This window comes from Psittacula echo (genome assembly GCF_963264785.1).
Source record: "Psittacula echo genome assembly, chromosome: 4".
Classification (NCBI taxonomy): domain Eukaryota; kingdom Metazoa; phylum Chordata; class Aves; order Psittaciformes; family Psittacidae; genus Psittacula; species Psittacula echo.
The window spans coordinates 44008783-44035620 of NC_137738.1; the positions used below are offsets into that span (position 1 = coordinate 44008783).

Genomic DNA, 26838 nt, shown 5'->3' on the forward strand with positions numbered 1-26838 from the left:
GGGAGTAAAGATTTCTTCAGCAGTCAGTGGCAGCAAAAGGAAAACAGACTAGAAGAGCCTACTTGCACCCACACTGAAGGCAGACAGGAAAAGGAACAAGTCCCAAAATAAACACAGTGGGACCGTGTTCTACCTTGCACTAAAGCTGAACTTTCGTGCTATTTAAAGCAAACCAAAGGGCCCTGGTTGATTATTGCAAATGTTCTGGTTTCTGGATGAGAAATCAGTAACCTTGCTGAACTCTCATTGTTTTGGGGAAGTTGTCTTATCCTTCCAGACCAACCAGAGGTAAAGCAGAAGTCTCCTGTCCGAAAGAAAGAAGCCTGTCCCCAGTGGAATCACTTGTTTGTCTTTGATGGTGTGACCCCAGCTCAGCTGCAGCAATCATGTCTACACTTGACTGTCTGGGACCAGTCAACTTCCAGCTCCAGCGATCAGTTCCTAGGAGGAGCTACACTTGGTGCAAGTAGGTTCTTTATCATGAAAAATTGAAGGCAATTTGGAAAAAGTGCATTTAACTTTACATTCTAAATAATACTTACACTGTGCTATTTATCACCCACTGCTGCGTGCCTTGCAGTCTTGGGCTTTGATCCTGTAAGAAACACTGCATGTGCTTTAGTTCAAGTCTGTCAGTGGGGATTTTCAGGAAAGCCATTTGTTAACGTGGTAAGTTACAGGACTGAAGCCTGGCCATGCAAAGGCAGGCATAGAAAAGCTGGGTGGAGTCAACTCATCTAGAGCTCCGTTAATAATTTTTTTAAGACCGCTTCCTTGAGCTGTTTCCTATGCATTGGTTAATTTTAAATACTATTTAATAAAAAGGAAGCACAAGAACCTACTAGACTTCAACCGTCCTTATGTTTGTGCTTATTAGTTTACATCCACAAAACAAGCCAGTCACTGGGAGATACAGACAGTGAAACTTGCTCAGAAGGGGCTATTTTACATGAGTTTTGGGCTCTGTTCTAATGTATGTGCAAGTGAGGAAGCTTGCTCTCAAGGCTGAGAAATTTTTGAGAAGCCCTCTGCTCACTGAATAGGCCCTGTTTCACTTTTGAGAGGGAACCCCTGTCACTTGAAGACTGCCCCATGAAGTCTGTCTTCCCCAGGAGTTTTGAGATGAAAGGCTCAGGAAGATTGCTCAGACACTGTGTTATGGTATCAACACACACTTTAGGGCAGTATTATCACTAGTAATAACTCAGTGCTGTGCAACCTGCCTTGTGAACTTTTGATTGTCCTACCCAGCATCTTAATTTCTGCCAGAGCAGGAGCTACCTGCTCCTGAGTGAAGACGACTATTCAAGCTCTAAGCCTAGTAATGCATTAAAGTGACTGGAGATGAACTGCAGCATGAGACCTAGCGCCATGCTGCTGTTATTAATACACATGCTTGCTCCTTTGCTTTTAGTCATATAACCAGAAACTTCTTCTTCACTGCAGGCTCAATTCTTTAGTAAGTGATTCTAGTTTAACAGGATTTAAATAATGCTTCAAAATATAACAACAATTTATTGCAATTAATGCCTTTTAGGAGCTACAGAACAGCTAAAGAAGCAGGTTCATTGTTGTGTAGTCAGTTGGGTAAGACCAAGTGGAAAGTAATTGTGCCCTTCCCTTTTGCTTTGTTGCAGTGGAATGGTTTGGCTCTACAGCCCTTTCCCAGTCAGTGCTCCAATGGCAGGAAGTACTCTGCAGACCAAACATGTGGATGGACTTCACACTTGTACTGCATTCAAACAAGGAAAACTTTAAATCATAAGAGAACTGCACAACAGCTTTCCCCATGTGTGAAGTTTTCAATTCAAGTGGCATGTGCCTTTCAGGTCTGGGGAGAGGTACACTGCAAGCATACCTAGTCCAGCATTTGTGGAACATAGAGTGATACGTTTGAAAGTGTGTGAGGTTTTATTGCTCCAAAGGTTAAGGCTTTGTTATCTGTGTGTCTATCTGGAGTATAAGGTTTCTTTGGGAGTGACAAACTCAGAAATGCATTGTGGTGACAAGGCAACAGTAGCCAGATGAGATGCAGCTTTCTAGTTCTGGGCATAGAACTGTCATTCTTTAATCACAGATAGGAATATGTCTTAGAGAAAAATAACTGTTGCTTTAAAGTTACCTGCCTTCACTCCCATCTTGATGTTTTATATGCTGAAGGAATTGTCCTGCACTCCTCAGCAGGAGTGAGGGACAACAGTTAACAGAAAAGTGTGGTTGGACTAAGTTCCTTGTTCTTATCAGCTGTAAGACAGTATTAACAAGTCTGATCTATATGACACACAGAACAGGAGTTTAGCTAGGGTTATCATTTATTCATGTAAGCTTAAGGCCCAGCTGCTGTGTCAGTTCACTTTGCCTGTGAACTGTAGTGTTACAGTCAGCAGAAACTTTATATATACAATTGTAACAAGTGCTGCTGTTACATACCTCAAGCCATTACAGATAGTACTCTCCTTTCTTCCTTCCCAGGTAATGTGGCTTTTAAGGAGTTAAGAATTAAAGACACAGGGACTTACATGCTAAGCTCAGGAACTAGATGAAAATGCACACCTGATACAAAATATGCCCCACACAAGAACCACTTGACTCCAAGTCCTTTGTTACTTTGCAGATCTTTTATTTAGATGTTTGCTGCTGCAAATAAAAAACCACACACAATTCAACTCAAGTATAAAGCAGCAGAGATGGTGTAAATGGAAGAGTAGAGCTGACAACATACTGTATCTCACTTTCTAACAGATTTTCAAGGAAAGAGGGAACTTAGGAGGGGAAGGAGAATGGTCACAGAAATGCTCTCTACTAGAGAGAATACAACTGTGATATAAACAAGCAGTCCCTTCATCTTTGGAGTCTGAAACTTTAAATCAAATATTTAAAAAAATTAGAAAATTTGTTAGAAAAATAGGTGCAGTACAATTGTATCTATTGGATCATGAGTACATAGTAAGTTTTCATTAAGTAAAAAAGTGATCTTTACAAATAATGCTTTGCAGCAAATAATCAGTTAACGCACTGTATCAGACTAAGCATTGTTTAGGCATTTTTACAGATGCAAGTCTTATTTAATCTGAAAAGTAACAAAATATACAGAGCAAAACTATTTCCCTTTAAACTACTGCAATCCACATATTGCATGGTTTTAATATATATATATATAAATACTATACTATAACTGATCAGTAATGAAACTGGGATGCAAACACAGGAGTGTATTAGATTCCAACAGCATATTTGCCTAGGTGTTACACAAGGAGGGTATCAGTGTCCCTGTGCCATCACTGCAGAGTTTCTCCAGTTGAGAGCAGCAACCAGAAGCAGCCTAATTTCTACACAGCAGTTCTGAGGTGGTGTCAGTTCTTCTGTGTGCATGGGGTAGGGAACAGGCTGTGGGCATCAAGACCAAGGGAAAAAAACAGGGCATATAAACACACATGCACACATACATACAGGGCTTGCAAATTCTGAGTTCTACAACCTGTTTTTGCAACTGTTGGACTTTACACTGTAACTAATAATACAGAGACATATGGCACAAAATTTGCCCACTCTCACTTAGTTTTAGACCAAGCTGAATCCAGCACCTGCTTGCTTAAAGAGATGTGACCTAAGGCCTTTTGGCACTAAGCAAAGGCATGAGCAAGTTACCAGGATCAGTGGTAGCAGGAGTTTTTAACTATACCAAATTTAATAGGAGGTATGGAATAAAAGGGAGATTCAAACACCTTGGGGTTTTTAAAGAACACTTGTTACGTCTCATATAGTGACCCCTCCTCAGAGAAAAAAACCTACAAAAACACCCCCAAAACAAGAATACAGCATTAAGATCTGCCTTCCCCACAGTCCTTCCTTCTTGTTACAAACATCATTACATTGCCTCAAACTCATCAATTCTCTGCTTGGTGTTGCCTTGCCGGATCTGCCGCAGCGTCTTGTACTTGTCACGTCCCTGTCGCATGTTCTCTGAGTGGATAATATCATTGTGGGTCCTCTTGTTTTCATCTCTAGCCTGGGCCAGCTCATCTGTCAGCGCCTGCAACATCAAGGACAGCAGATACAGATTATACATGTGAAGCTTTCAGCTGGTGACAGCAGTGCTCTTTGGTGAGAGTTGACAGTTGTTAGATGACTGGACAGAGTGATCTAACAATGACGGAGATACAACACATGCTTTCCATAAACGCTATGAATAATGTGAGTAAGTAATCTCAAAGCCTGAGCAATGACAGTTACTGTTGTAGATCTTGTATTTAATTCCAACAGCCTACAGGAACTGTAAATGAAGGAAAACTATTGTGCTTTGTGTGCTTAACCAAGCAGTTAAATGGTCTATTTTCCAGGAACAATTGTTTCAATTACTCCACTGTCTTACCCTCAGCTGCCTCTGCACACGCTCATTCTTCTCTGCTTCAGTAATGCGCTTCTCCTCGTTGCGGTCATTCCGGATCCCCTCACTGGAGAACTCTGCGCTGTAGGCAGAGTACTCAGATCCCTCATCTTGCAAGTTATCATGGACATGGTAGTTAACAGGCTCATAGACAGGCGGTGGGGGTGGAGGTGGAGCAGTCATCACCAGCTGTAGCTCCTCCTTTGTTTTTACCAGATCCTCCTGAGCTTCCTTGGCCTTTGGGCAGAGCGTGAAAAATAGTTTTAAATGCATTTCTTGCTTTACACCAGCTTAATGAACACTTTAATACTTGTCTCCCCACTTTTTTCAATCTACTATGAAAAGCAAGAAGAGGGAATTAAATCTCTGCAGTTGACACACTGTTGTGGTCTTAAGCAAAAGATTTTTGCTAGTGGTACTATCATCCAATGTGTAATTGTGTAATGTGCAGGGAATCTGAACAAAGGATCTTCCAACACAACACACTGGAGGAAGAACAATTCTGCAGGAATCTACATTTATCTTCATCCTGCACTCCATTTGAAGAGCTGTAGGCTGTAGATACAGTTTACACAGAGCAAGAACTCTGGTTCCCTGGTTGGCATTTTAATGCAATCGCATACTGGGCAGTCAGATTCCATGCTGCTTCAGAGGTTCTGCCCTCCTGCGCAGTGTGCAGCACCTGCCAAAGGGCACTGGGAGGAACCAGGCATGCTGAGCCTGGCATGGGTTGGGGTTGGTGCATCCAATTATTAAACTCTCCCAACCCAGGTGCCAGGAAGCCACTGACAACAGCACATACTCCTTGGGACTGGTACCTGCAGTGTGGCATCTTCTCTTGATTAATGTGATGTTTTCAGACATTGTATAAATGAGGCATTTAATCCATGATGCAATGTACCACTTCCCCACCATGTCTCCAAGACTATAATCACACTTTTAGGTTTCATACAGGCTTGTTGGAAGAAAGGTGTTTTACAGACATACTGCACATTCCTCAGAAGTCTGCCCTTCTCTGTTGGCCTACAGATGTTTGTGTACATGTTTAGATAAGTCATATCAGGCTAAGCACTGTGGTATGCTCTGCTCAAGTGCAGAGCTCCAGAGCAACTTCGTAAAGCTGATACTCACTCTGATTTGCCACTCTTCAACCTCGCTCTCTTTACGCCTCCTTGCCTCCTCAAGAAGTGCAATCCTGGCTGTATACTCTGCAAGCTCTGTAGCCTATTGAATAATAAAACTGGAATTACAAGGACTCTTCAAAAAAAAAAAAAACAAAACACAGAGCAAACAAACACTATTGACTGAGAAAAGACCCAAGTGTTACACTCCACTGTAATAAAGACTGAATAAGAATTTAAGACTTGAAAAGCAGACTGCTCATGACAGAAACCAGTGCCACAATGATGTTATCACATGGTCTACTACTTCACTATGTCTTTCTCTGGAGAAAAAGGCTTTACCTTACTCAAAGGGTATACTAACATGCCTGTATCTCTTATCCACAAAATGACTGGGTCTTACCAGCTGTTCCTGGCTCTTTATCTGGTCCATATTCTGTCTCTCCAGCTCTTCTTTGGCCTGCAGAGCAGCCAAACGATCAGCTTCCAAACGTTCTGCTTCCGCCTGGGCTCGTCTCCTTTCCTCCTCCAGCTGAATGGCTCTTTGGATCTGATCTGAGAGCTCTGGAACAAGATGAATCAACTTGATGAATCAATTAGTGCATAAAACTGGTCAAAGAGAAGGGACTACAGGCAGTCTCCTAGGTAACTGCAGAAGTTATGACAAGCACTTCACTCCTGCTTGCAATACCCCTTCACTGTACACCTTGAAGTAATTATTTGTATAACACATCAAGTAACTGAACTCAGAAGTAGTCAGCTGCACATGATTCAGTTTTCTGCAAGATATTTGCATTGAAGCCTGTAGCACTGACATGATTCTGGTGCCCTTAATTGCAAGGACCAGATGTTGCTGTCTCAAATTGCATTGAAACAGAAGCTTCCTTTTCACTGGAAAGACTTCTTTCCAAAAGTACTTTTTCTGTTAGGAGTTACGTAAAAAGTACTTGAGAGCTGAATGCTCACTGCCTGCTGGAAGAGGCCGAACTACTTAAACTCTCTTGGCAACAGGGGAAAATAGAGTTAGTGCCCTTCAGTTCCCAAATACAGTTGGCAGATTTTATGCTACTCTCATACTTTGGCTAGTATCAGTATGTGCATGTGTGTATTTATCCACATAGATAGGTATCAGTAAGCCTTGCCAAGAGATCCCAGTGTCACCAGGGTTTAGGCTAGGTGTAGGTAGTGACCCATATAACCCTCCTATGGAGCACAATACATATGGTCTGGTACAAGTACTTTACCTTTCTCTGCTTTCTGAGTCTTCACCTCATATTCTTGTAGCCTCACCAGGAGCTCCTCCTTCTCCCTCAACATTTGCTCTTTCTCCCTCTCAATTGTCTCCCTTTTCTTCTTTTCATTTTCTAGTTGTTGCCTGTTAGAAACAGATTTCATGCTTGAAGCTCACTTTCAGACCTAAGGTACAGCCAAACAAGAATGCCAGCTGGGCATTTCTCCAGGCAGCTCAGTGGGAAGCAACTGCCACAAAACAAGAGCCAGAAGACAGAAAGGGATATAGCTTGTTCCTTCATCACTTCAGAATTTTTGCTCAGTTTTGGATACCCCACTTCATAAAAACATTTCTATTTTAGTTCCCTGCCACAGAAATTTAGAACACCAAATAGCTACTACATGCAGAGAGAGAAAATCTGGACTTGGCACTGCAAGTCTGGACTGGGTACTGCAAATGTACTTGGTACAGCAGAGATTTAACTTTGTGACTTCTCTTGTAAGGTAAGACAAGAAGGCATAAGGACAAGAGCACTGAGGGAACGATAGCAAATAAGCCACAAATACAGGAGAAAAGCATCATGATTTCTTGAACCCTAAGCAACCTGCAGCCAGTAGCGGAAGTCCAACGGAACTGCTAATACTTGCACGTTTCCTTGCAAAAGCCGTGTTGCTGCCAGCTGCCCTGCAGGTACAGCTGCCTGCCAAGCCCTGTTGTGGCACCGGTGGCATTCATCCCTGCCACCCCATTTCTGCTGATTGTATTTAAGGTCACCTCTCCAGTTGTTTCTGGTGCTTCTCCTCCCGGGCCTGGGCTTTCATCTGTTGCACCTCTATGGTGTCAGGCTTCCTGCGCCGCATATACAGTTCATGGTTGCCCATGCAAAGCTGCAGGATCCTCTTGTTAATTCTCAGACGAGGAGCATAGAACACAAAGTCCTAGAAGAGAGACCTGACAGTCAGTTTTCCCAGAGTGTTTTCTCCCAGCATCTTGCCACTAACTTCACTGTAATCAAGACACATACGCAAGCCACTTAAATACAGCAGTAGAGACTGACAATATCATCTGAAGCTAAAACAACTGTTATTTATATTCTTTAGTTAAAGTCTACATAGAATTGACAAGTTACTCTTCTAGAAATGGTATCCATTAGAGAAAATTAGCAATCTCCATTTAAAGGAGTCTTTGCGGAGATTGTCACAGAAGATTCTGGGTTGGCAGGTAACCATCTGGGCAACTACTCATAGATCTCTAGGACTGAGTAATTAGTTTTTCAGTTTGCAAGGGTTTGTGACCAGAAGATAAAGCATTAAACTAAAAATGCATTACAGACTGTTAAAGTAATAGTAGAATTTCCTGATCTGTTTAAATCAATATTCAAGGCATCATCTGTGGGGTTTTGGTGGTTTTCTTTTTTCCAGAGAAAGAGAAGAAACACCTCTCAATGTCATTCCTTCCTCTCCATGGCATTTCCTAGTTAAGCAGACCTATGCTGTTACTGGAATGTCAAATGGCAGCTTTTTTTTTGGAACCAGCAAACATACGGGTTATTTTGAATACTGGGTTGCAGGCAGTGACAACACACAAGATACTCCAAAATTTCTGGTTGGTTCAGCAGAAAGAACGGCCCAAATTTGTTACCTGTGTTCTAACCAGGCTTTTATAAAAACTACACACCAGACTCATCTCCTGGAAGTCAATCTGAGAAACGTATACAGAGGACCAAGGTCATCACCTGCCTGATGGTTTTTCCTGAGTCCACAGCCACACGTTTACAACACAGTCTCAACTTACACAGTGAATAAACTCTGCATCTTTGTGCTTGCTCTTCAGTACTGTGAGGACGGTGATACGGGCAGTAGGCAAGCTGCCACATTACTACCAGCACCCATTCCTCAGAATCATTCTCCCATGGATTGCCTTGCTGCTAGCAAGAGGTGGAAACGAGAAAGGGCACAACAGGGTATCAATTCTGCATAGCAGCAGCGATCATGTTTTTAAATGCCTGAGTTCAGAAGCACAAGTTGTGGCTGTGTTTTGTCCTTGCCCATGGCAGGGGAGTTGGAACTAGATGATCTTCAAGGTCCCTTCCAGTAAAATTGTAAAATCACAAAATGGTTTTATCTCTGGAAAAACTAGAAGTTACATTAGAAACAATGAAAAGCTCTTCAAGTACTATTAAGATGATCACGAATATGCTGACAATGACTTGTTTCCTTTAATGCATTTTCCCAGTTCACATACTGATGCAGAAGAGGCAGTCAGCACAGTGTGGTTTCCCACTCCCCAAAAATCCTGCCAGAGCCATTCTGAGCTGTACCGGTCTGACACTGCTGTACCTGTAAGCTCTTCATCCAACCTCCTGACAAGTCATTTTGAAAACAGTTTGTGTACCTTGTGATGAACATGCTCTACCCTGAGGCAAAGTTCACTTCTGTGGAGGTAAATACTGAGGGCACAGGCAGTGGCTGCGTTTATCATTTAAGGCCATAACCAAGGGACAAAACATTGACATAACACAGAAGAATCCCCACCTCCTTTCTTCATCCCCAGTTTCCCCCAGTCGCACATAACTTAGCTTGATACTGTAATGATAATGTGCTGAAGACGTTGAAGTGCGTGGGCATACAGGCCTAAAAATAAAAAGCTTATTCTAGGCAAGATGCCACAGGACTCTGTCCATTACATTAGAGTCCATTTAAACACTGACATGTGGAATCCTCCAAATTAAAGGCAGCTTCCAACCCACATCTTGGGTGGACTGAGTATTTTGTTGTAGTTATACTACTTGCATTTTTCAAATGAGACACAAGCATATGAAAAGACCCACACAACTTCCTGAGTGCTCAGAATTACTGTCCAGAAAAATTCTTGCAGGCATAGCTTTAACTCAGCTCCAGAGGGAAAAGGGCAATTGAGGCAGAGGCAGGAAACATAATTGAGGTTTTCAATGTTAACACCTTTCTGTATCAGCTTCTTGCAAGTTTCTAATTTCAAACTGAGTCAGATTTACTGTTGGGGAGTGGATGCAAAGCTGTGATCCATAAACAGGAGGTTAATACTTTATAATGTGTACAACACGCCCAAGAGGCTCTTCTATTGAGGAAGGCATGCCTGACAGACCAGCTTCTTATCTCTCTGGAGTTTTGTTGGCTTTCACTAACAGCATCACAGAAAGAAGCTTCTCTCCCTCAAAAGCCAGGTTATCTGGAGGAAAGCCCTGCAGCACACTGTGCATGAGTACCCTTTACACTACTAGGAGGATCTTTCTCTGTTAAAGAAATTCGTAAGCCATCACCTTTTGACAAAGCCGAACAGCTTATTATTTCTCAGGGGTGTACTCACCCACCAAGGCCAAGTACTGCGGTGAGGGAAGAGAAGAGGAGGTCTTTCTCAACTATTCCAATACTTTCACAAGACTGACAGAATGAGATCCACCTATACCAGTTATTCCACTTTATGTTCCTAACAGGTCAAAGTAAGTTCCTAATTCTTTACTACAGTAACTCTCAAACACATCTGTAAGTACTGAAAAGCAACATTCACAGGTAGCTACATTTCAGTTCTTCCACAGAAACCATATACTGCCATTTACCCTGGTGTTCAGGGTCAACAATCACCATGGTCCTCAACTGGCTTTTACTCTTTCAGTAGTGTGGAAGTGAGCCATGAGCAGACACCTCTAAATACTAACACTCATTTTGCACCTAGAATATCTGCAGCTTTATTCTCTCCAAAGACCACTTTATTCTGAGATGAAACAGCATTAGTTGCTTGTATGCAGTATCCAGGAATCCAGTCTAGATATACTTACTGGTGCCTTCTTGTCAATAGGCTTTATAACAAACTTCTTGTCATTGAAAGAGATGTTTCTGATTTCGCTCCAAGGGAACCCAATCTTTGGAGTCAGTCTGGAAAGAAAATAAGTATTTTTAAGGGATGCTGCAAGGAACTCTTGCATATAAAAAGCATCAAGCTATTCGTGAGGTCAAATGTTTTTAAGCCACTTCAGTACTGCACCCTTAACTTATCTGCCCAGCAAGTTCTAATATTACAAGGACTTGCATCTTTGACTGTAACCAATTCCTTTAATTCCCCCAACAAAATATTTCCATATTTATGTTTAATATCACATTGTTATTCTTTTATTCTTCTTTTATCAAGGGAAGAAATATTCTCTAAAGACAGCAGTTAACTGTTAAGAATTGTGACTCACACAAATGGTAAAACCAACAAGCAACCTTTTTGTTATTATCTAACCACCCCCATATATGTGTCAGACACACTGAAGTGCTGACATTTATTTCAAATAAATGAAGACAAGTATTTAATGTTTAGCACTTAGAGAAACATCTGTCACCATAGAGAGCCACTCAAACCCTGTAAGAAGCCTTCCTATGGAGCTCATTGGTAAAGGAAAACATGACAGTTTTGGGGGAGTTTGACTCATTGTTACAGAGATGGAAGGCTATTACACAGCAGGATTTCAGTGGAGCCAAGTATTTTTTTTTAAATCAGACATCAAGAATAAAATACACCCTCTTCAGAATTTACCATTACTCAGCCTTTAACTCAACTGCGGGATTACACAACAGTGTGTGTGTGTGTAACATTAAGAACTGCAAAGAAAATTATTTGATAGACTAAGATTAATTACTCCAGTCTCTGTCATATTAGCTTAAGTGTTTCAACCCTAGATAATACAGCATGATGGACAACTAAAATGATTCACTTCTATTAATGTAAGTTTTACTGCAGGTTCTCCTCTTTAATGTGGAAAAAGTTTGAAGATACCTAGAAGCAGGACACTGACATACACTGCAGTACAGAGGCTCATATGCCTATAGCACCGTCTCATGATTGAGCTTCAACAATGAAATCTTTGAGTTTTCACCTTTGCCCCAGTGCCCAAATTTTGTACATATAAACCAGAGGTGAAGTACACATTGCTATTTTTCTAGTCCCCACATCTGCCCAAAAGACTTAATTACATAGCAGCAAGAGTTACAGCAGAAACAAGCAGTTTATTCCAGCATGGTATTTGTTTTGCAAACACTCTTGATAGCTCTTTGCAGTCAATGGCTACACTCTGTCTGCTTCTGCAGCTCGAAAAACCTGTTTGTGTGACCGTGGTTACATAGCAAGACTAGTCATTCAAGACTGAAGTATTACATGAGCGAAACTACTTTTCTTTCAAGTGACACTCCTTTTTTCTGGGTGACAGCACGTATTAGCATTGCAGAAAAGATTGCATTTCTCTCCGCAGTCTTTAACAGAAGCTCCAGAGAGTTCCAATTAATATTTGGGTTGGATTCAAAGCTTTTTGGAAGCAAAGATCTAGAACGGGTGAAATCCCTTTTGTATTACAATGACAGTCTGTTACAGCTTAGTGACATGAAACTAAGACTTGGAACATACAGGGCAGGGGGAAGCCACCTAGACAGCAATGCTTTGTCTAAAAAAATGCCTATTCTAACACCCCTTCAATCCTTCCATTGTGGAGTATTAGAAGAGACTAGAAAGCTTAGACACAGTTATTCTCACCTTCCTTTTATGTTTATTTTTAGACATAGTCTGTCATTTCCCACCTACTATCCAATTAGCAATGGCTCTGCCTTTAACAGAAGGGCTGATTAAAACTACCCATACCTCAGCAAGACCTCATTTCATTCCTTGTTCACAGTAACTACAGGTTAACTCCTCCCTGGGCTCTGAGTGTTATCCAGCTTTGGTTTCATGTCCACCCCATAATCTTTTTCAAAACCAGGCAGTTGTACACACATCTGTTATTAACTTCAGTGTAGGAATGGCCTTGGATGTCCAAACACTCTGCAGATATGTCAGCCTATCTGGTTTCTCGTACCCAGTGCTGGCATACCTGGTAACCTGACTCAAGGGAACACTTGGTAAACTCCTTGGTTCAGGGTTCAGCTCTACAACTGTGCATGATTTGCCAGATGGCATTGTACAGCGAACATCTCTTTAGCAAGTCAGTCAAGTCATGAAAACAGAAATAATGTGAAAGCTCATTTCCTAGCACAGCTTCACCTACCGATCCAAAATTGGAACATGAGTAAGTTCTAGACCTTGCCTTGATGCTGTAAATCAGAAATGTCCCTGGGCTCCCACACCAACCCTTCCTCCTGAAGATCAGAAATGAAACAAAAGCCTCACTTGTCATCCTTTTCATAGATGTTGAGACCCAAGGCATCAACTCCCAGCCAAAGCTCAGTTCCTTTTTTATTCTTTATTTCAAAGTAGTTGATTCCATACATCTCAAGGTCTTGAGCAATCTTGAGGTATTCCAGCATGGCATCCTCTCTGGTTGAGACAGGAAGGAGAGCACATGTTAGCTTCTCATTTAGCTGACTATCTCAGAAAGCACAAAGTTGTCAGAAGAAGCTTTTCCTGAACCCACACATCAAACACAGAAGTTAAAACCGAACATTCACCATTTCGGATTCCCTTCAAAAGTTAATGCTATTAACACCTGTGAACACAAACAGTGCTCCATCTACCAAGCCATAGTATTTCCAGGCAGGAAATTCGCAACACCCATCTCTCTCAGCATTCATCCTTGTCTCAAGGTACAGTCAGTGGGAAACATACAGAATCTGGAGCTTCCCCATCTGCCAGTGCAAAAGCTTCAGTGAACGTAAAATTAGACTTATACCTTTTCTTTTTTTCCAACTCAAAGTCATCATTGATACACTGTACTTAGGTTCAGGATCTTCAGGAAGCCATCCAAGACACTGTTCTCAGCACCAGTGCAAATATCCTACTGAGTTTTACCATGCGATTCAATGCTGGACTAGAAGATATACACCAAAAGTTCCCAGACAGACAACTCCCAGTGTCTATTTCAAAAGCTGGTTGTAGAACTGCAAGCTTAAGGTAACCAACCAGCAAGAAAGCGACCAGTCTAAGGACCAACACAAAACACTTACTTGAGCATGCCACCATGCTCAGCATGCCACACCTGGATCCGTTCTTCCCACTGCTCTCTGGAGAGCTTATGCTGGTCCATCACCCTACACAAGCAAATAGATATTAGGAAGATTACACTTTATGTTCTGCAGCATCCATTGATACTGATCATTGCTACAGACTTACTGAAAAATTAGTCCCACCCATGAAGCCTTCCTGAAACCAAGAGGAAGACCCTACCTACTCAGTCCAAAGATGTACTCTGTGAAGCAAAGCAATTCAGAATGAACAAAACCCCTTCACAAAACCTTTCTGGTCACTGACAAGAGATGCAAGCAGAATGCTGCCAAAAGAATAACGCATACCCTGTAGACACCAGAGGGTTAAAGCAAAGCAAAAGTTGGTGTCGTTCCTAGAATTAGACACTGCTGCATCAGGAAGTGTAAACAGGAGTCTTTTGTCTGGTAGCATACATTTATCCTTGTGGGGATGGACTACACAGCCTCAAGACATGCTTCCCAGATACAAGATTTTCAGGACTGCACATTAGAATTAAGTACACACAACTCAACCTTCTCCAGGAATGACAGGTTCTTGACTGAATGCTTCTCTTATTGAAGAGAAGACATTCATACTGCCAGTTACCAGCATGGCAGCCATGTTTAGGAAAGAAAAGCTGAATTTAAAGGTAATACTTTCTCCGCCTAACCAACCCAAGGAGAGAGCACAACAGCCATACTCTAGTATGACACAGAAATAAAAGAAGGTAACCCCCCAAATGCAGACATTTCAATTAAAAAAAGGCATGCTTTCAATGAAACTCCGTATTTAACTAGAGTACAAATTCTTGACTTTAAAAAACACAGAAGAAAGGGAGACTGCATCAACCAACTCCTTCACCTCTGGGGTATCAGACGCTCTGAATTGAGGTATCCAGGCTTGTGTACATCTTTGTTGTAACCTCCAAATTTGGCCTGCACAGCATAGGAGCCAAGAAGAACTGCTGTTTCAGGAGGACAGTAGATCTCATCGCTGAGGATCCCTTCCTTCACCTGCAGGAAGAAGAGCTTCTGTGTGATGTCTTGGATCAGCTCTTCAGACACATCCTCTGGGAAGAACTTGGCACGGAATTTGAACTGGAGGGGATTCTCCTTTCTGATTTCTTGAGCAGAAACCTGAGGACAGAGGTGACACCACAACTGAGCAGGGTTGTAAACAGTAGAATAAGTTGCTTTTACACAGAAAAAAGCATTTGGGGCATTTGCCCAAGAGGAGAGGGACTGGCAACTCATTACTGGAATTTCCTTAATTCTGGCTGCTTACTGGTATGAGAGTACAGCGGAGATGCATTACGTTTTCCAGCTAAGCCAATCAAATTCCATTTGCACAGCAAACCTTGGTGACTGGAGAATGATCTACCATGCTGTGTCAGACGGCAAACCCATCCAGTATTGTATGCATTTGACAGAGAACAGCTCCCTGTCATTGAACAGCAACTCCACTGACTGCTCAATTAAGAACAACACTTCATACTCTCAGAAGAACTGCAAGCCTACAAACAAGAGCACATCAGAGGCACCAGTGCTCTGTTACAACTGCCCAGCCTTGAAGTGACCTCTCTTTCACCGTTAACAACTGATTCTGCATAAGCAGAGACCAAAACCATTCACCGGTCCAGGTGTTCCTCCAGTCACAGCAAGAATAGCTGCTTCAATCAACGAAGTATAATATCAAGCGGCAGCTTGATATTATTATTATCTGACAAATGCGATAAAGGTTTCTGCAATTCACACAGAGAAAAAGGGTAAACTTCCACCATGCCACACCTTACCCAAACAGTTCCCATGGAGGTCACACCGCAATCTCTAAAAACAATCCTGAAGTTAAGAGAATTAAGGAACAACTGACAACAGGTAGAAGGTTTATAAAGTTGCAGCCAATAACACATGAGGAATCATAAAAGCGTTAACCTTTGCTCAGCAATTAGCCCAAAGTCTGTTACCTTTTTATCAAGCTTCAGCCAAGTCTGGAATCCTTTGTTGTCCACATACTGAAGACCAAAGTACCACACTTCTCGCAAGCCTATGGTTTTAACCACCTGCAACACAAAGGTAGAAAAAGAAAAAAATCAATTATTGTAGGCAACAGAGCACCCGAGGTGCCTAATCCTACTCATCTGGCATCTCATCTCTTAATTTCATCTCACTGACAAAGATACAAAGCTGCAGTAGATGACAGCAACGGCACAGGCCAAGCTACTTGTCCCACGCAGTCCCTAGGAGAAGATGATTCTGGGGAAACTGGGAGAGATGAATGGGACAAGTGACAGGCCACCAACTGCTAGACTGGTACACCGGCAGCATTTGGAGCTTCTGCCCCAGAAGATCTACTGTATCTTCTCAAAACTGTATTTGGCAAAGCAGACAAGTTACTTCTTTCACCAAAGCTTATGGTGAGATGGTCTGTAATGGTGTTAGTAGTAACTACAACTAGGTAGTTGTAGTTACTTAAGTGATCTTGTCTGCCAGTCACTAAAGACTATTTGGCTGGAGGAAGCAGCTATGGGATGCTTCACACAGCTCCTAGAGTGAGCTCACTGTGCAGGTCTGAGCATTAAAACAAGCTGCAAGTAGTCCCAGCCAAGGGAATTCTTTTTTAAAATTCACACAGGCTGGTTTTGAAGGACACAAACATAGGAATGGCTCAACACCAGGACAGATTTAATGTCACATAGTGTTAGTCCTAACCAGATGAAATCCCTGGATACACCACCTGTTGACTGGATGGCACACTTACTAGTGAAAATAGTCCTGTTTGAAGACGTTTCTTTTCTTTAGTGAAGAAGATGGCCTAACAGGTTCTTGACTTCCTCCTGCTCTTGGACTGCTTGTTCTCACAGCCCAGTAGCTTGCTGTCAGCTCTGCCTCACTGTCCCCATTTACAGTATTGCTGGGCACTCTGTCTGGAGAGCAGACTTGAGACAAACAATGACTTCAGGATACTTCATTAGGTTTCCCTTAAATTTTCCAGAAGTTTGTATCTGGAAGCCAGAAGCTTCCTGCAGTTGGTAAAAGAGATGAGGAGAAATGCACCGCTCTGATTAGCCCTGAGACTTACTGTTTGTACGACATTGTCCAATAACAGGCAATCTATAAAGTTTAGTGACAGGAGCAGATCAAGAAAAATCACACAGTAGTATGAAAAATGCCACTGAGCAAATACAATGTTTTAAGGATACAGAAACCAGTGCCTAGTTGAGGAAATAGAACAGCTTCATAGCTACACACTGTGGGCTCTATTTAGTAGGGTACAGTGCACACATTCTGCTTCAGCAGGGCCAGGCATATCTAACTAGAGTTTATGTTAAGAAAATGAAAATAATCAAGCAAACCCCAGAGCCACCCAAACAAAAGCTCCCAAACCCCACAACTTTAAGATCTAGGGTCTGAAAGTACTTTGGCCTTTACTGGACTAAAATTCCCCTCCCCTCTTTCCCCCATGCAGCTTGTTTCCCCACAGAACAGACAAGTTTATGACAGCTACACATATTTTTAGAAGGGTCAGAGCTGGGCTTTTACTCAACCCAGCAGAAGAGCAGGAGTACTTCCTGTTGCACAAAAAAGTGTGGCAACTTTGTTAAAATAGAGCTGCATAAATCAAGCAGTTATCAGGGCCATTCCCTCTGAATGTCTCTGACAACAGAAAAAGTACATTTTTTCTATAAATCAAGTTAGAACACTTGCAGAAGTTGTACGCCCTCAAGTTCTTCCCAAACCCGAAAGGCAAGGAAGGAGAATGTATTAAGCTAAACATCATAATTCGGCCATTTTGAGTTCCAATACAAAGAACAATGTCATGAACGTTTACACCTATATTCTGGGAAGTGGTCTATAAACCTCCTCCATAGCAAACCAAGGACGAACTAAGAACCAAGGCAGAGTCAAGATGGGAGTCAACTTTTTGCCCTCAGCCCCAAAACGCACCAAGCAGCAAATCTTATGCCTGCCCATTCCAGCCAGAAATGTATTTACTCCCAGACATCCCCAGTGGCACACTCTCCTCCACTGGAATTTCTTTCCCTTTTGGTCAGCTGCAGAGCACACTGTGTAGGGTCTTGGGACACCTCAGATTATTGCAGCATAAACTCTCCACAGGTCTGCCTTGAGCAGAGCTGAACTCCATAGTTACAGCTTTCCACTCTTTCCCCCCTTCTATAAAAGGGAGCTGTAACTCACCTTACGTGCAGGATACACTTGTGACAGCAAAGCCTAAACCTCAAGGGCACTGCCAGAGCAGTCTTGCTGGCTGACAGCTCAAGCAAAGAAATCATCTTGTGGTGTTTAAAAATAGCCTGCTTCTTCAACGCCCTTTTCCTCTCAGGGTGGTTCTGCCGTTCAAGTTGGGCCACTCCCCATACCTGTGAAAACCTGTTGTCTCCACAGGCTTTATCTGAGTGTAAACTCCATCCAAGATAAGGGCCTAGTAAAAGGCTTGCACAGCAGTAGTGAAGAGGGGATGTCAGTACAGTTGCAGCTAAACATACAGTCTTGACCTTCCCGTTTTGCTCTGCACTTCTACCTTAGTCTTCTCTTGATATGAAGAAGTACACCGTAACAAGGTATGGAATACGGATAAGAACTTTCAATCAGAGGCTTTAAACCCAAGCCATAGGATGCAAGGAGCAGATCTTCATGAGGCGACAGTCTATCCCAATAGCAGCAATAAGCACTGCAACAAGCAGACCTCAGAAATACAGAACTATCTAGACAGCAAGCTGGAAGTATCTTGAAACCAAAGCATCCCCACCTTTTTCCATGTTCTCAAGATCTTGTGCTTCATCTCTGGAGGTCAAGAAAGTAGTCTCTCTTCTGCCAGAGAGATGACCCTGACTCTTCACAGCTGTAAACATTAGTGAATATATGGGAGGGTGGAACTCCTTGTCATAAAGGACATAGGACATACTTACACTGTCTGATCTAATGTATTGCTTTTAACAACCTGGCTTTTAGTAATTTGGATTTTTGCACTCTCAGAGATGAAACCAGAGTTGTCGGGTTTGGGTTAACATGGAAGGGGCTGGTGGAGGAAGTTATGCTAATACAAGGGTGATCAGCAGTGAATGGAAAGTCAAACACAAAGGTTGGTTCCATAAAAATGCACATTTCATATGCATCTCACCAGATTTCCAGTCAATGAATACTTTATCCCATATCATTAATAATCCAAAGAAATTAAAGTTAGATTTAATGCCAGACACAGTCTGTAGTACTCTATTTTGTACTGTGAAGTTCTGCAGCGATTATAATTTGATTTCCTCCTTTCACTCCCTCCAAGGACCCACTAAATGTTTTTCTTTGTTTGCTGGGGGTTTGGGCTTTTGTGTTTGGTTTCTGTTTCTTTGTTTGTTGTCTGTTTTTGACAAGTACTTCTCAGTGCACAGTTACCATAAAGCCTGGCAAGCTGTACCTAACTCACTGAAACGAGAAACAGTACCAACAAAAACTCAGAAGGAATGGACATTTTTAGCCAGTTCTGCCTACCTAAGTTAAAGCCTAGCCATCCCTTGCTATCAAGGCTAGCAGGGGATGAGAGGAGAAGTGCAAAGGAATTGCTGCAACATTTCATAAACAGCTCAGCATGTGTAACTGAAGTCTGGATAGATCAGTTCTTGGTTTGGTTTTCAAGGTTCCAGCAGTAATAGCTAGAAGCAGACTTTTTTGTTTTTTAAATTCAGAACAGTAAATTTTTCTACTGAAATCTCAGCCTTGCTTCAGTTTTATAAGAGCAAGCTATCCAAGAAAAGAGTAACAGTTTTACAGAGTACTCTGTTTATTTTAGTTGTCTTTATCTGACCTTTGTAGGTCCACCTCCAAACAGAACTGTATATTGTTAATACAGTAGCAGGAAGAATAGCAGTATGGGAGGAGAGTCTTGGCTAATTCCTGCCCTCCACTTCCTTGGGAACCCCTGCGGGCAGGCTGGACAAGTCTTTGTTCAATCCTGCTGCACAGAGGCTTCTTACAAGGCATGTTGCTATAGCTGCTACACAGTGATCACAAATTCTACTGGTTTTCTAGTAGTCTGGCAAACACCTGTGGCAAGTGGCTACCTCCAACCCAGATTCTGATGGGTCTGTCAGCCCTCTGAAGACCTGATTCTGGGACAACATTTCAACTTCAGAATTCAGTTAAGTTCCAAGCTGTATTTCACAGCAAGAGGTGAACTTTTACACGCTACCTGTGCTGCGCAGACATTTTAGATCCCTTACGACACTTCACCATCCAACACTGCTAGGGAAGCAGGTTTCACTGGAACATACCTGCAAAGATTTTTGCTTTTTTCTTTTATTGTGATGGAATTCAGAGCTCTTAGCTCAGACTAGGGCCCTTGGATTAGGAGGCAGAGAGAAGAAAGAAAGGTAGGTTTGGAATCCAGTCTTAAGAAAACACTATAGTCTGAAATGTACTCCAAGCTTAAACAAGAGCCCATACCAATCCTCACTGACCTGGTCAAACAGCTGCTTTCCTGTAGTGTTTGGCTGGATGGCAAACTCCAGCTCTGCATCCATAGTAACAACTCGAACATTGATCTAAGGAGAAAAACAAAAAGCATTGTTTAAGACTTACTGAAAGCTATTTCTCAGTGTTAACACAGTACTTTGTGTACAGTACAGTCTCCACGCTTTGATGCACTACCGTAACCTCTTTAATATACACACTTAAGCCCCAATTAGATTTGTGTTACCACACCTGCACACTTAATTGGGGGACTGACTCTGCTGTGTTATCCAGATTGCTCTGCAGGTCTTCCCACTCAAAACAGAATTTGACTGAGCTTCTAATTAAATAAGAGAGAATTTCTGACTTCAACATTTTCAGGCCTAAACCCCCTTGGAACAATGGCTCCAGCAAGCACACAACACAGTTGCCTACAGGCCATCCCTTGGATTACAAAAGGCCCTAATGACTAAATTAAATTTAAGACTTATAATTTAACTTCCATTTATATTAGAGCTAGAATTAATCTGAGGTTTTAAGGGCAAAAGGCTGCAGATTTTTCTTAGGAAGCAATCAGCATTAACCTGATACATGTTGATTCTTCCCCTCATAAAAAAAGTCTACTCAGCACATAAAACCAGCAGTTACAGGTTCTGAATGATGCTACGGGGCAAGAGTTCATAAAGCTATATTGCTGTTAGTGAGGCAATAACACAAACAGATGTAATGCAATGGCAGAAGTAGACTGCAAGACAGAGATTACTATTGTATGCAGAAGGCAAGAGTGTTTAATGACTAGAAAAAGTCCATTAGCAGTTAATCAGGAGGCAAGAGCAGCAACTAAGCTTGCAGGGAATATCGTAAAGACCAGCAAAATGGCAAATCAGGGCAGGATTACCTCCAACAGTTCTGACTACAGGAGATTATACTGCCTGCAATGTATCTCAAAAAAACCAACCCCAAAATAAATACAAAACCCCACTCTGGGATAATCGTGTAATAGAGTTTACTAGCAAGTTAGACTGGTGGCTTGGTATTTCGAAGGAAAGAGAAGAAAAAGTGGACATGTAAACACAAGGCCAGATAACAGGAAAGCTACAAGCAGGTAAGGCTTCAGGACAATTTCTCAACGTTTTAGAAATGTAATGTTACAGAACAGCCCAGGAGAGCCTGCTACAGCTGCAGCACTGATGCCCAGTGCAGGGGCACACGTTTGAAGAAACAAGAGGAACAGGTAGAAGAGAAACAGAGTCACTCACTACAAAGCCCTGACACCGCAGCAGTTTCCAGCCACTTACGTACATCTAAACTCTAGGACGTCAGGTTAAATCAATGTTACAGTTAACACAGAACTGCGAACAAAACAAGTTGCCTCTGCTAGTTTTAGTCAAAAAGAAAATTTTGCATCCTTTTTCAGTGAGACATGAAGGCATCAAGTGTCTTTCAGCCTTTACTGAATTGTTTCTTTCTCCTGCTCTCTCCCAGATGATGCTCCTATAGAAAGATGACTGAAGGCGGTTTCCAAGACATGGAACCCCAGAACTGAACCAGAGAAGACACCTGCTTGGGTGCCTTGTCACTTTCAATCTGTATTTATAAAGCAGTGTCCTTTAAATTAGCATTAAAAGAAAAATCCTCTAAAAGCAGCAAGAAAGAACAAGTAATAAAGATTTTCTAAGAGCTCCTTTTCCCAGCTGTAGCATTTAAGATCCATGCTCCATTATTTCTCTGCCTTAAGAACCAAAGGTTTCCCAAACAGTGTTTCTAGTGTAGGAAGGGAGGAGAAGTTCAGATACCAAATTCTCAGGAACAGCAAGGCTGCAATTTGAAAATGTGACCTTAAAAAGCTCCTGTTGTTTAATCCCTCTCAACAACAAATCCCTAATCATATTCTAATCCCTTTCTACCCCCTTTGAGAAAACATGCTTGTAATCCACAGTTTTGTTTTGTACAAGTTATTCGTACTCTGGGCTGAAACTCCACAGTGGATATAAAGTAAGTATCACTTTACAAGCCAAAGAACTTGAGAGGACGTGCTTCCCATTCCTTACCAGAAAGCCTGTAATATGTTGGCCAAGCACAGAATTCCAGCTGGTACTAGTACATTCACCTTTTACTCTGTCTCCTTAGCTGGTATTTCTTAGTAAGAAAAGGTAAACTCTCTAGTCTAGGGGAATACCTTGTATTACTCTAACCCTAAAAGACCCTTCTGGATGCAGTCTCCTTTCTAAAGGATAGGCTACTTAGTGAGCTATTTAGTGCTAAAGGCATCTACCTCCTACATCTTTTAACAATTATTTCAGCATTAAGACCAAAAATTGAAGTAATCCGCTTTCCACTTCAATCATTTAAAGCCATAAACATGCAGGAACATGACTACTTGGTTATCCAAAAAGCTTTCAGGGACACTTGGGGCATGTGGTATAGGTTAATTTCCGTGTTCTCAAAGGCCTGAACAACCAACAGGATCAAGAGGAATTCCCTGGTGTGCCCTTAGACAAGCTGCTAGCCACATGACAGAGCAAGGAGAGACAGGGCCTCAAGCAGTTGTCACTTCAACGGGTTGATGACTGCCTGGGAAAATCCTTTGAGTCTCCTTCCTGACATATTAAGTCCTCTTGCTTCTCATCTCCAAACCTTCACCTTGATTTACAGAAGGACAACTTTAACAGTGTTTCTGAACAACGTCCTACAATCACTCCACACAAGATATTTAACAAGAGAAGCTGGTAATGAAGCAGGCAGCCAGAGCTTAAGCCACCTGAAACCCTGATTTAGACAGTCTGGAGAAACCTTCATATGTCTGTCAGGCTGACACACAACCAGTTTGGCATTCAGCTCAGACCACATAAAACTCCCTGTGGCGCCAAGACAATTAAATCAAAACCCAAGGTGCTAACCAATTCAAGATACTGTTGGGGATGAAAACAAGGAACTCTGACTTATTTCTGTCAGCAACAAAAAGAACAAGACACAGTTAAGATGACTTTCACAAGTGAAGCCCTGCTTACCCCCTGCATAGTAGGCAGGGCAGGTCCTGGCAGTACCCCAGGACAAAATTGAAGTCAAAACCAAAAAGAAAGCAGTTTTTTATTGTTTCAGAGCACAGGTGCATGGAGAGAGAGCAAAGCACATGGTTGTTTTACATGAAATAAGGGTTTTCAAATGCACATAGCATGCTAAAAATCCTAGACAATAAGATGTAACTTCCTTCTCAATAAGCAAATCTCATGACACTTTCATTATACTTCCATGCCCAAGACTAACATACTTGAAATGAATGACAAATAGGGCCTTAGAAGGTTATTAAGCAAACATTACCGAACACAAATTTTTCCTCTTTCCCTGTCCTAGGTTGCATAAATTTACTAATAAATTTGATCCAGAGGGGAACAACCACTCTACTGGAAAGGCAATGCCATTTGCACTTAAAGGAAAAAAGCTTCATGCACCATAAAAGATAACAGAAACATTAGAACTTATTACACCAGTTCCATACTTCAGACTGTTCAGGGTGGACTGTAACATGTTACATACGTTTCCAACCAGGACAAGAGAGTGGAATTAAGAGGAAAGTTGAAACTGGAATGAACTTCAGAATATAGTTTAAGTAATTGTAGCACTATGGAAGGTTCTTGTATTAGAAGTTATAGTAGCTAGAATGGGATCTTCCTTGCTTTTACCAATGCCCTCGAGTCTTGCATTTGTTCTTATTTTCTGGTTGGGTTTTTTGTCATAGTTAAAATCACATCTATTCTAATGTTAAGTCAGTAGATCAACCTGTGGGACACCGAAACCTTTCAGAGAGCATGCACCATACAGTACCTAACCTAGAAATTTAAAGTGCCATTGGAAAAATATTCAGAAAACAAACATTCTCTCTTAAGGAGGAAACACACTGCCAACTAGCTGAGTGGCAACATCTTCCCTGTATAAGATCCAACGCCTAGGTAGGAACCCAAGATGACACTGCCTGTTCAATCCCTTCCTCTCATACATGCCCAGTTTCCATGTGTGTTGGGCAGTATGCATGCACAGGTAGATTTTTTTTTTCCCCCTAAAGTTTGATTCCTGAGCTATATCCTGTTGGTCCAGAATTTGCCTCTAGTTGCAGGCAACACGGTATCTTTGAAGTTATCTTGATACTACATCTCCACTGCAAACACTCCATCTTACACTGTAGGGGAAAAGGAAGGCAGAATAGAAAAAAAAAACCCACAGCCCTCACACATAGTAAGCCATCATGGATATTCTGTACCCTGATGCATGAAATTCAATGCCTCTTAAGTTCACTTAATTCACTATAATAAAATGGTTCAGTGAAACCATGAAGTTGTGCAAGTCATTTAAAATACCACACAATTTATTTCCAGTGAATACGTAAGATAAAGGGCAGTAAATACCAACTTTTACCCATACACACAAGATAAACCAGTACTTAATGTGTTGCATATCATCATTATGCCGCTCTAAATGCCTCAGACAATGCTCAGGAATGTTTTCTTCCTCTTTTCAAGGAAGGATAAAGACCAGAGCCTCTTTAATAGCAGGTTTACAAGTGCGAGTTCTAAAGTATCTTTCCAAGTGGTAGCAATTAGCAGTATCATGGTGGAGAAACCTAGACAGGAATGCCTTCTCTCTTCAGTCACTGGATGTCTGGAAATATCAGGCAAGTTGCTAGTACACATAAGCAGATCAACTGCATTTTGAAGTGTGAAGATCACAGCATGCACTGTGAAAACCAGCATGCAGGCCTGTTAAGGTTTCCTGCACATACGTGAACTGACCATATAGAACATGGACATGCTTGTGCTGGAGGACTATGGCAGCCTTAACAAATAAGAAAGTGGTGCTATTAATATTCTTAAGAAAACAGTAGTATTAAACTTGCATCCACACTTCTGCAGGTCTACTCTTCTGCCACACAACAACTACTATTGTACTTGTAACAAATAACAGACAAGCTTTTTGCCCTGATTTGCAATGTACCCACACGGACAAAATAATTTCATTTCAACCTTAGCAACCAGACCTGTTAATAGATGTGTGTAGTGAATCTGGTAATAGGAAAAGCGATTTCATGTAGCAGCATCAGAAGGACCCTGAAAATGCTCTTTATTCTTCCACCTTCCATGCATTAATGCTCTTGGGTTCCAGACCCAACAATAAAGGAAGATATTGTGCTAACTGATGGAGTACCTGTAATCACAGCTCCTGAAACTATTTTGGGAAAACTTTCAACTTCAATTAGGAAAAAAAAAAAAAAAAAGAAAAAAAGGAAAAAACAATGAACAAAACCCCACCCAAACCCCAAAAAACCCCTAGGGGCTCCAGAGCTCAGAGCTGACCTGCACACAGCTTCAGTGTCTGCATTTCTCTATCCTCCACAAGTTATTTCAGTCAACAGCTAATAGTTCAGAGACTGCATAGAGGGCATTCTGGGAGGGTAAGATGAGTGAATAACCCAAGCAACTGGGGAGGTATTAGCTCAATATATTATGTTATTCTTTACCACTTATCAACGTGTCAAGAACATAGCACTTAAAGCCAATTCTCTTTCTTCTCCAACAGAATAACCTGCCTGATGGATTGAACTTCATCTGTTAACATATTTGATGGGATCCCATATGACAGACTAGGCATACAACAAATCAGAGCCATGTGAAATGACAACTGAATGACAAGTTGCACAACTAAATCATCCATAGCTTCTGTCAAAGCAAGAGACAGTTTCATGAATTTCAAGCAAATGATTTACTGCTGCAAGACTGCCAAAGCATGACTTCCCTCCCAGTTAAGCTCAGCACTGTCACCTTGCTGGAACTACTGTAGGGACACATATTCTGATCTTTCCATGGCAGACCAGAATCTTGAAAGGGGGATAGATGAGAGTGTGCTGGCATGGAGGGAGTAAGAAAATGTAGTTAAGTATTGTCACAGTCTCTGGAAGATGGAGTGCATGTACAGGTTCACAAACAGCACCTAGTCAAGAACAAAACAGAAACTTTAGGAAGACAGAGACGGACCTCAAAGGTCTTGGTAAAGTTGCAGGTGTTACACTTGGAGAGGTGAGAATGGACAAGAGGCAGACAAGAACAAATTACAGGTTTGCAAACAATGGGCTACACACAGCAGGACTGTAGACAAGCATGTAGTCTATTATAATGCCCAGAAAAGCACCACATATCCTGGTGCGATGCTATTGCATAGAACAAAAAATTAAATTCTTGCATGTATTTGTCACCGGATGCAGGACAGAAGGTGACTATTCTGTTTTGTTTGCCTGATGACTTGCCAGTTGGAATGCTGTCACCCAAATTCGAATGCTTCTTTTGGAAGGGAGCAAGTTAATCAAGGGGAGTTTGCACTAATCTGCAGGTCAGGTGGGTTTGGGTTGGTTAAGTGTTTCAGGGCTTTTTGGCTGATGGTTTGTTTTGGTTTTGAGTGTTCTTCCTTCTCTTCAAGCAGAGGGGCTGGTTCACTAGCATAGCGCTGATCTCTTCCAAACAGGAGCTGTCTGTAACATGATGTGCTTATAGAGAAGACAGACACTTTTCAACTCAGAATGAGGGGGAAAAAACCCCAAACAACCGCACCCAAAAACCCTCTTATTTTGCAGGCTGGATAACAGGAAAAGAATCAGTAACTGCTAGAGTGTAAGATACTGGATACTAT

The 26838-nt window shown here is 41.8% G+C and overlaps 2 protein-coding genes across 5 annotated transcripts in view; one reads left to right on the forward strand and one right to left on the reverse strand.

Moving 5' to 3' along the window:
- Positions 1-2301, forward strand: part of SYTL3 (synaptotagmin like 3) — a 30676-nt gene extending 28375 nt beyond the window's left edge. For both annotated transcript variants that reach the window (XM_080614579.1, XM_080614580.1), the window contains 2 exons: positions 261-466; positions 1638-2301. In XM_080614579.1, the coding sequence (XP_080470705.1) occupies positions 261-466; positions 1638-1765 (334 nt within the window). In that variant the 3' untranslated portion in view covers positions 1766-2301. The remainder of the gene's footprint in view (positions 1-260; positions 467-1637) is intronic.
- A 193-nt stretch (positions 2302-2494) lies between these two features.
- Positions 2495-26838, reverse strand: part of EZR (ezrin) — a 35899-nt gene continuing 11555 nt past the window's right edge. Inside the window, exons 2-13 of one of the 3 annotated variants that reach the window (XM_080614581.1) lie at positions 20172-20255; positions 15669-15764; positions 14567-14841; positions 13687-13770; positions 12914-13060; positions 10554-10650; positions 7514-7677; positions 6753-6883; positions 5912-6072; positions 5519-5611; positions 4373-4624; positions 2495-4033 (exon numbers count right to left, since the gene is read on the reverse strand). In XM_080614581.1, coding sequence (XP_080470707.1) covers positions 3869-4033; positions 4373-4624; positions 5519-5611; positions 5912-6072; positions 6753-6883; positions 7514-7677; positions 10554-10650; positions 12914-13060; positions 13687-13770; positions 14567-14841; positions 15669-15764; positions 20172-20255 — 1749 coding nt within the window. In that variant the 3' untranslated portion in view covers positions 2495-3868. The remainder of the gene's footprint in view (positions 4034-4372; positions 4625-5518; positions 5612-5911; positions 6073-6752; positions 6884-7513; positions 7678-10553; positions 10651-12913; positions 13061-13686; positions 13771-14566; positions 14842-15668; positions 15765-20171; positions 20256-26838) is intronic. The other 2 variants (XM_080614582.1, XM_080614583.1) reach the window with 2 other exon arrangements.